Source organism: Columba livia, chromosome 20 (genome assembly GCF_036013475.1).
Source record: "Columba livia isolate bColLiv1 breed racing homer chromosome 20, bColLiv1.pat.W.v2, whole genome shotgun sequence".
Lineage (NCBI taxonomy): Eukaryota > Metazoa > Chordata > Aves > Columbiformes > Columbidae > Columba > Columba livia.
The window spans coordinates 525,948-535,069 of NC_088621.1; the positions used below are offsets into that span (position 1 = coordinate 525,948).

General features: G+C 53.9%; 1 protein-coding gene across 3 annotated transcripts in view; it reads left to right on the plus strand.

Annotated features, from left to right (window-relative positions):
• Positions 1–7,746, plus strand: part of CLUH (clustered mitochondria homolog) — a 29,447-nt gene extending 21,701 nt beyond the window's left edge. For all 3 annotated transcript variants that reach the window (XM_065036547.1, XM_065036546.1, XM_065036545.1), the window contains exons 17-26: positions 245–329; positions 667–820; positions 1,132–1,271; positions 1,383–1,463; positions 2,076–2,201; positions 2,471–2,592; positions 3,839–3,932; positions 4,586–4,720; positions 5,394–5,467; positions 5,949–7,746. In XM_065036547.1, the coding sequence (XP_064892619.1) occupies positions 245–329; positions 667–820; positions 1,132–1,271; positions 1,383–1,463; positions 2,076–2,201; positions 2,471–2,592; positions 3,839–3,932; positions 4,586–4,720; positions 5,394–5,467; positions 5,949–6,117 (1,180 nt within the window). In that variant the 3' untranslated portion in view covers positions 6,118–7,746. The remainder of the gene's footprint in view (positions 1–244; positions 330–666; positions 821–1,131; positions 1,272–1,382; positions 1,464–2,075; positions 2,202–2,470; positions 2,593–3,838; positions 3,933–4,585; positions 4,721–5,393; positions 5,468–5,948) is intronic.
• Positions 7,747–9,122: the final 1,376 nt, after the last annotated feature.

Below are 9,122 nucleotides of genomic sequence, written 5' to 3' on the forward strand. Positions count from 1 at the left end.
GAGACCCTTAACCGTGCAGGGCTGTCCTGGAGCAGAGACCCTTAACCGTGCAGGGCTGTCCTGGAGCAGAGACCCTTAACCGTGCAGGGCTGTCCTGGAGCAGAGACCCTTAACCGTGCAGGGCTGTCCTGGAGCAGAGACCCTTAACCGTGCAGGGCTGTCCTGGAGCAGAGACCCTTAACCGTGCAGGGCTGTCCTGGAGCAGAGACCTCGCCCAGAGCTGAGCTGTGTGTGCTTTTTGCAGTGAGAGTGCTGACCAAGCAGCTGAAGAGTATAATCTGCAGAAAATCACTCTGCTTCGTGAAATCTCCCTCAAAACTGGAGTCCAGGTAAGATCCACATCTTCCCGCCCTTCCCCGTCATGTTCTGTGCTGAGGAAGAGTAAGTGCAGACTGCTTGGCAGGGACAGCCTTTCCCATGGACTGAGTCCCCAAAGGCCTTGGCGGTGTTTGTGTTGGAATACAGGTTCCAACCCTGGGGAAAGAGATTTCGACTCAGTTCCCTGTTAGGGTGAACTTGCTGTGCATCTCCCTTGGGAGATCAGCCAGCCCGAGACAGGTCCCGGGGGCTGCTGTGTGTGATGAACCAAACTCACACCTTCGGTTCCTGTGCAAAGAGGAGCAGCTCTAGTGGTGACCGTGACCTCTGGTGTTTTTGGTTCCCCAGATCCTGCTGAAGGAGTACAACTTCGACAGCAGGCACAAGCCCACCTTCACAGAAGAGGATATTCTCAACATCTTCCCTGTGGTGAAGCACGTAAACCCCAAAGCCTCGGACGCTTTCCACTTCTTCCAGAGCGGGCAAGCCAAGGTTCAGCAAGGTACAGACCCAGCGTGCCTCCGCCTCTCGAGGCGACCGCTGCCGGAGGGACGAGCGGGTTGTGTGGCAGCAGCCGCTGCCCCCCGCCCAGCGCCCGCCCGGTCCGGGGCAGAACCCCGCGGCAGCCGCCGTTGTTCCCAGCCGCGAGCAAGGCTGGGTGCGAGCGGCGCTTTCCTGCTCCTGGGCGTCTGTCCTCACGCAGGGCAGTGACCGTGGCTGTGTGTCCCACGACTCTGGACACTTCACAGGCAGCGCGCTTCTCCAGTAGCGCTGGGGGCTGTTTAACATACGTACATATGTAACTTTTTTCAGGTTTCTTGAAGGAGGGCTGTGAGCTCATCAATGAAGCCTTAAACTTGTTCAACAATGTGTATGGTGCTATGCACGTAGAAATCTGTGCCTGCCTGAGGCTGCTGGCTCGTCTCAACTACATCATGGGGGATTATTCAGAGGTAAGCAGGGGCTCGTGCAGAGGTGCTGAGTCCCTGCGTTCCCTCCCCAGGCCTGCTGGCTCAAGTGTGCAGCACTGTGTGACTTGCTCTTGGGTCTTCTGTTCTGTTTAGGCCTTAAGTAATCAGCAGAAAGCGGTGCTAATGAGCGAGAGGGTCCTGGGTATTGAACACCCCAACACGATTCAAGAATACGTGAGTACAGGGTGCTGGGGAGCAGCAGCTCCTCGTGTGTCCACCCCAAGTCTGTGAGCTTTGAGTCGTGTCTGCGTCTAGAGAACAGTTGCAGCTCTCCTTCCTTCTGCAGCGTTCTTCCCAAAATCCTCCACATCATAGGTTCTGTATTGCATGATTTTTGTGAACTGGATACCTAAGCATGTGCATTGTAAGCATCCTGTGTGATCAGTATTGGTCCTTAGTTTAGAATTTTGGGGTTTGTCTGCTGAATGTTCATTTATAGTAATTAATTTTGCTGGCTTTTGCCATGGGCTCCTGTCAAAAACAATGAAGGAGCAAGAAACCCTCCAAAAGCACAGTTTGAATTTGAAATGTTCCGTGAGGTGCGTGAGAGAAACTGAACTGACACACTTACCAGCTCCCTCAGCACTGTGTGTGTGTGATACCTCGGCGGAGCTGTAAAGCAGCCAGCAGAGTTGAAGTTTCCTGAGGGGCTGAAATCCTTTTTAACCATAAAGGAAAACCTTTTATTCGTGTGAAGCTGAGGAAGAGAGTAGAAAGGAGAGATTAGTTTGCATTACAGCGTGGCAAGTAAAAGCCATTAATGCTGGATTACTTCTTTTGTTACAGATGCACCTTGCTCTGTACTGCTTTGCAAACAGCCAGCTCTCCACGGCACTCAACTTGCTGTACCGTGCACGCTACCTCATGCTGTTGGTATTTGGGGAGGATCACCCAGAAATGGCACTCTTAGATGTGAGTAATCTTGTAGAGTTTCTAATCCCTGAGAAACTCCCGGACTCTGTTCGTGTTGCCCTTGCATGAAGTGGAGAGAGTTCTTCCCTCTCTGGTCTGGCCGTTTGAGCGGAGCTCGCGGGGGCAGAACCGGCTCCTGCCGTGTGCCGCGGCGCGACCCGCGTCAGCGCTGCTGCGGCCCCTCCGCCGGAACGCCCGCCTGGGCCTGGGGCTACACGGCATAACGGCGTGGTGTGAACCCGCCTCTCTGACCGCCCGCCTCCCTGCAGAACAACATCGGCTTGGTGCTCCACGGCGTGATGGAGTACGACCTGTCCCTGCGCTTCCTGGAGAACGCGCTGGCCATCAGCTCCAAGTACCACGGCTCCAAGTCTTTGAAAGTTGCACTAAGGTGAGGCAGGGCAGAGTGCCGCGCTGGGAGGGATCGTCCAGCTGTGTCCAGCTGTGTCCTGTTGCATTAGAGATTCTGTCTCGGCCCAGCTCTTGGACTCTGCTGGGCTGTGTGAGTCAAGAAAGACAGAGATCCCTTGTTCTTAAAGGTAATTGTGGGATCTGCTGTGATGCTGGTTGCCCCAAAAATCTACCAAGGTGACCCTGGTTCTTGTGGACTCTCAGGTGAAAAACGCATGTGGCAAGCGAAGGTTGGAGAGTGAGGCCCATGTAATTACACTGGGAGACCAGGACGATATGTAAACACTCGTATGTAATTGTTCTAGCCCTCAGGGAGCTATCTTTGAGAAGCATATAATTTGCTTTTGTCCTTTACCATAAAGCCTTGTATTTGAATAAAATACTGAGCGGCTCCCTTGTGTTTCCAAGGGAGCTGGGAGCGGTCGGCACCTGTGGGACCTGCTCCGAACACGCTGCAGGCCGGGCTCGCTCCTCAGCGCTGCTCCCGCACCGCGCTGCTCCCGCACCGCAACCCACCGGTGCTTTGGCAGGGTGAAAACAAATCTTACTAAGCACCCACAAGGGTCTGATTTGCTTTCCAGCACTTGATGGATATGCATTCTGTGAAAGCATCGTGCCTTCCCTTAGCAGCACTGGGATGCCTGATGAGATTCACAGCCTCCCCAGAGACGTGCGTTCCGTTCCAGGAACACCAGGGAAGCGAAGCCCAGGCCAAGCCTGTTCTCCCAGCTGGAGGGGGCCCGCGCGACTGGGGTCCCCGCTCTGCCACTGTTTGCTGGGTGTTTCCGTGCTGAAAGGCTTTTGAATTTTTCTGTGAATAATCAAGTAATTCATACGTTTGCTTTCTAAGAAGCAGAAATACCTTTTTTGAAGGGGAAGGTTTCTGGCTGTGTCCTTCTCCAGTTAACAAAGCTGTCCCCAAGATGGGCCCGTGGATGTGCTGCTCCATTCAGCTTTCCTGGGTGCAGGAGGAGAAAATCCCCAGTTCAGTCTTTATTTCTGTAGGTCACTTCTCAGCATTTCAACAAAAATGCAGCTGAAATCAGTGTAGGACATGAATCCCCAAACGGGGTGGGGAGAAGCAGCTATAGGGGTGCGGTATGCAGAGCCCGGATCCGCCTCCTCAGACACCGGCCCACACGTGGTTATGCTGAAGTCGTGCTTGCTGTAGTGCAGAAACGTTTCTCCTTCATTCAAGTACCTCTCAACCCCTTTCCTTCCCTCAGCCACCACCTGGTAGCCCGAGTGTACGAGAGCAAAGCGGAGTTCCGCTCGGCGCTGCAGCACGAGAAGGAGGGCTACACCATCTACAAGAACCAGGTGAGGAGCTGCCGCGGTGACACACAGCTCGAGCAGACGCTGGAGAGTCCGCTCTCTAGGGATGGGGCAGAACTGCTGCCCTGTACAATAACGGACTGGATTTTATGCCAAAAGTCTTCAAATAGCCTTGCTGAAAGTTGGTTCTTGCTGGACTCCTGTCCATGGACAGAAACTCATGTTGGTGGTGTGGCCCCACGTTCCCACGGGCCACTGAGAGCTGCTCTTTCTCCCCGCGTTTTGCACCCACCGCCTGTCTGTGAAATACCCGATCCAAACGAGTTTGGCGGTTGGGCTGTTCGTGGGCAATGCGTTCTCCCGCACGGAGAAACTCCGGCATCGGCCCGGGCTCTGCCTGAGCACGTCTGCCGCCGTACGCGGTGATTCAGCCATGGCACTGGCTGGGCGCACGGCCTGCTGGGGGGATGCTGCTCACCCGGCAGACGTGCTCCAACTTGATGGAAACGTGTCCTGTTGATAATAAGGCTCTTAGAGATTTTTTTTTTTGCTTTGTTTTTTTGGATGCCAAGGCAGGTGAAATCCAGTTCTGAGGAGTTTCAGTGGGGATGTCGAGCCAGCAGAGACGCAGAGTGCACCCTGGTTTGGGTCCTGTTCTGTTTTGTAATGTTGCATGTTTTCTTTCCTTTTCCAATCAGCTTGGAGAACACCATGAAAAGACCAAAGAGAGCTCTGAGTACTTGAAATACCTGACTCAGCAAGCCGTCGCTCTTCAACGCACAATGAACGAGATTTACAAGAACGGCTCCAACGCCAACATCATGCCGCTGAAGGTAACCTTGTGCAACGCGAGCCATGGAGAGTGTGTGCTGTGAAGGCGGAGGTTTGTGTCGAGCTGCTCCCGAAGGCCACGCGTGTGCGGGATGCAGGAGGTCTCTGACCCGGCGCAGACTGAACAGTTTTCCCCTCGGTTCTGGAGGCGGCTCTTTCTCCTGAGCTCGGGCAGTTGAGCGCAGCCAATGGGCCCGGGGAGGGCGGTGGGGATGCGGGGGGCAGGTGGCGGCGCGGGAGCTGGGGACACCCCCGCGCAGTCCTGCCGCTCCGCTGACTCACTGGCTGCAGGCAGGTTGCTCAACCCAAAGTACTTCAGTTTCCTCATACTAAAAAATGCCATCATCTTGCACCAGGTGCTTTGTTCTCCTTCCAAGGATTGTGTGTGCAGGGAGCAGAGCGGCGCGGGGGGGCCCGGCCCTGCCGGCTGTGGGGCAGGAGCAGACGCGACCTCTTGGGCCCGGCCCCACTGCTCTGGTCTGTGCTCCAGCAGATCTCACCAGCCCGGCAGCGGCACGGCCAGGGGGGCAGCGCTGGCCCGGGCGCTGGGGCTGTGTCCCCGCGGGCTGTGTCCCCGTGGCTGCCGTTGGTATATGGTGTCTGGATTTGGTACGGAGCTCTGGGTTGTGCTCTCTGGTTTTGACTTGTAGAACTGTGTTTTCTCTTGTGCTGTAGTTCACAGCTCCCAGTATGGCCAGTGTCCTGGAGCAGCTCAACATTATCAATGGAATTCTCTTCATTCCACTAAGGTAGAGTGATACCCCTGTGTGCTGTGCCCCTGAAAGCAAGTAGTCTTTTCGTATTACCTTTGTTCCTGAGAAAGCATAACCCTGTGCTTCCCATTGCATTAAGAGCCACTGATGATCATCATCAAGGCCACTATAAACAGCAGTACTCTTAATTTTTTTCATTTATTATAAATTGCCCCTAGACTTAGAGTTGAAAATTTTATTGAGGCTGAGACCGTATTCTTCCCTTGCTATAAAAATCCCTGATGGTAGAAGTTGTCCGGCAGCAGCTGGAGGCTGACTGGCCACAGACACGGTGTCACCTCACTGCCTGTCCCCAGTGGCCACCACTGGCTCACGTCACGGTGCCCCTTGATTCAAACCAAGCACCGAGCCTGGTTCAGGGAGCACGTCCCGTTCTTCTGAACGCGACCTTGTCCCAGTGCTTCACACAACCTCAGGCTGCTCTAACATTTGTTACCCTTCCTGGTTTCCCCTTCAGCCAAAAAGACTTGGAGAACCTTAAAGCAGAGGTGCAGCGACGCCAGCAGCTCCAAGAAAGCATAAAAAGTGGTGAACAGCTGGAAGCAAAGGACAAAGCTGTGGAGGAGAAAGAGGCTGAGCCAAGCATGCCTTCTGCTGCGATCCCCTTAACACAGAGCTCCGCTTAACGTGTACCTCGCTTAAAAAACAAAAAAGTTTAAACCCTTTTCTGAGCCTGGGCCAGGGCCTCGGGTGCCCCTGGAGCAGCTCCTCCTCTTTTGACAATGTTATTGCACTGGTACAATTAATACACAATGCAAAGAACTAATCTGAGAAATGTAATCTGTCTGCCTGAGCTTGTGTGTGCCACGCGAGGGGAAGGTGGCCGGGCTGCGGCAGCGACCGGGGCCGCTGCGCCTGCGTGTGTGTGTGTACGTGTCGTGCGATCTCATCACTTATTTCTACCTTGTACATATGAATTCCAGATGAACTGTCTCGAGGTATGTAACATTTCTCAGGTCATTTTTATGTTGACTAAGGACACTGCTTTGCTAAAACAGTACAAAACCAGCCCCATCCACTGCTCGGTGTTCTTGTGAAATGCGGATTCCAAGCCAAAAGGTTGATTTTCCCCCAGTCGGTATCCCGGTTTGTGAGAACCACGCAGCCATATTTGTGTCACTCAGACGACTGAAGCCTGTAACCCGTGTGTAAGTGGGGGATGTACAGCATTTTCTACATCAGGATATAGCCATTGGATTCCTTTAACCATTTTTCTACTTTTGGTTGGCAGTTTGGTGATTCAGTGGGGTTTTGTAACGTTCACATTCTAATTTTCAAGGTAAAGATATAGATAGAGATATATATATATATATATATATATGAATGATACTCACAGTTCCACCTCTCTGCTCTGCTTGCAGCTGAGAGTACCTTAGGATACTGTATCCAAAGAGTGAGGGCTTGCTGTTTAAAAAGCGCACAACTTGATTGCAATGGAAACCCCAGTGCCTGGGAGCGCCTGGGAGCGCCACAACTGCCCTGCAATACTGAGCGGGAACTCCTGGCCCTGTTAAAAGAGGGGGAGGAAAGTCAGAACCAACAGGGACTCGATCCCATGGGCAAGAGCAGTTGTAACCCCGAGCTGATGGACTTCAGCCTGAGGGACAAGTTGAGCCAGCTCAGCCAGGAGTTTCCCACAACCTGAAATTACTGGGCTGAGGGAAGAGAGTTTAAATAAAAACTAAGAATTCCCACAGCACTGAAACCTGTGGCTAGTATCTTAACTCTTTGTGCACACTGGCTTTGAGGTTGTTGCCAGGGAGCTTCCATTGCTGGTGATGGACGTTACTGACATGGCAGATGCCACTGAATGAACCCTGGTGTCCCCCCCGTCACGGGGTCCCGTGGTGGGCGTTGGGGCCAGGCCAGGGGTGCCGACAGAGCTGAATGTCCTTTTCCCAAGCAGAACAAGCTGTAGAACGAGGAGCTGCCGGTGCGCAGCTGGCACCGTCTCTCCCTCTGTCGCGTTGTCTGTCTGTGCTAATTCGCGTTGCTTCTTTCACTGACCTGCGGGAGAAATGAGCTGTCCCTGTGCGCCATGGCAGGGATCTGTAACTCGCTGGGGACAGCGGGGAGCAGCCTCCAGGTTGTGAGCCGTGACAAAGCAGGAGGAGTCCTTACTGCAAAAGAACTTGCTCCTATTAGAAAAATTCTGAATTTCCTGGAAAGCAATCAATAAACGACTACAGTGCATCTTTCCTACAAGATTCTTCTTTTACTAGTCTCTTTCAGTCCATTAAAAGCTTTTTAAACTATTTTAGGTACTTTATGTATTGGTTTCTTTACGGTTTGGTGCGAGGGGTTGGGAGCAGGGCCGCGGCAGCTGCGGGTGCTGCCGGCTGTGCCCGTCACCGGCCGCACGCCGCAGGGTTTCACCAGCACCGACAGCGCCTGGCCCTGGTTGTGCAGCCGGCGCAGGTCACACCGCTCCGCGTGGACAGGCCCTCGCTCTGTCCGTGTCCATCCAGGGGCAGCTCAGCCTCTGCTCAGGCCCGCAGCAGCGCTGGCCCTCGGCTGCTCCCGGGGGAACTGCTGCTGCCTGAGGAAAACTGCAGCACATCAGTTCAGGGGAGGATGAGAAACACCAGCGATTCTGAAGGCCCCACACAGAAATACACTGGGTTTATCCTCCTTGCGTTCTGTCCAGACTCAGGGAATCCCAGCACTCCATGTCATCACACACATCACACCATAAAAGCTACAGCTTCCTTCCAAGAAAACGCCACCAGTTAAACCTGAACTGTGTTCAGTGCTTGTAGTGTTCAGAGCAAAGTCCCGTCAGCTAACTACATCACCTTCCAACACTGGCCAAAATTCCTATACACTTAATTCCATATTCAACCTATTCTTTCATATTCAACATATTCTGCTGAGAAATGTTTTACCAGTGCTACATGGCAACAACTGCTGGGAATTCAATTCCCGCGCTCAGAAAGCTGCTCTCAGTAAGGCACCTGCTGCACCATCAGCAAGTCAAGTCGAAGGGAAAACAAAACCCCTCAGCTGCCCAGCCTTGCATGTCCCTCGTCGCTGCCTTCGACAAACTTGTCGGGTGCACGGGGCTTCCTCCCAAACCCCCACCCTGAGACAGCTCCGGCCTGGCCCCCAGACACCCCGCTCGCACCTCAGCTCCGGCACAGCACCCAATTCCATTGTTCTTCTCAAACGAAAGTCCATCTCCCGCAGACGCCCATCCCAGCCTGCCGCTGCTCCCAGGGACAAGCCCTCGGCTGCCAGCAGCGTGTTCCGCTGCCCCACATCACAGCCACGGCCCCGTCCTCGCCCTTGCACCCGTGAAACGCACGTTTCCAGCTCCCTGACCCGCTTACAAGCAGCACTCAGGGCAACGAGGGCCAGACCGCACGGAAAACCAACAAACCACACAGCACCAGCCAACAGAAAAGTCACCGCCACGGAACCACCGCTGCCCAGAGCCACCGGCTCCCCTGCAACAGCTGAACAGCTGGATCGGCCCCGCGTTGCTCACAGCGACAGCGGCCTCACAACCGCACCGTTCACAGCTACATCAGCCACAAGAAGGGGGTGTGGGGCACAATCTGAAGGGTGAAACACCAATAGCTTTTTTCCAAAATAGTTTTAATTCTTGCATCCAAGGAAACAAAAACACATC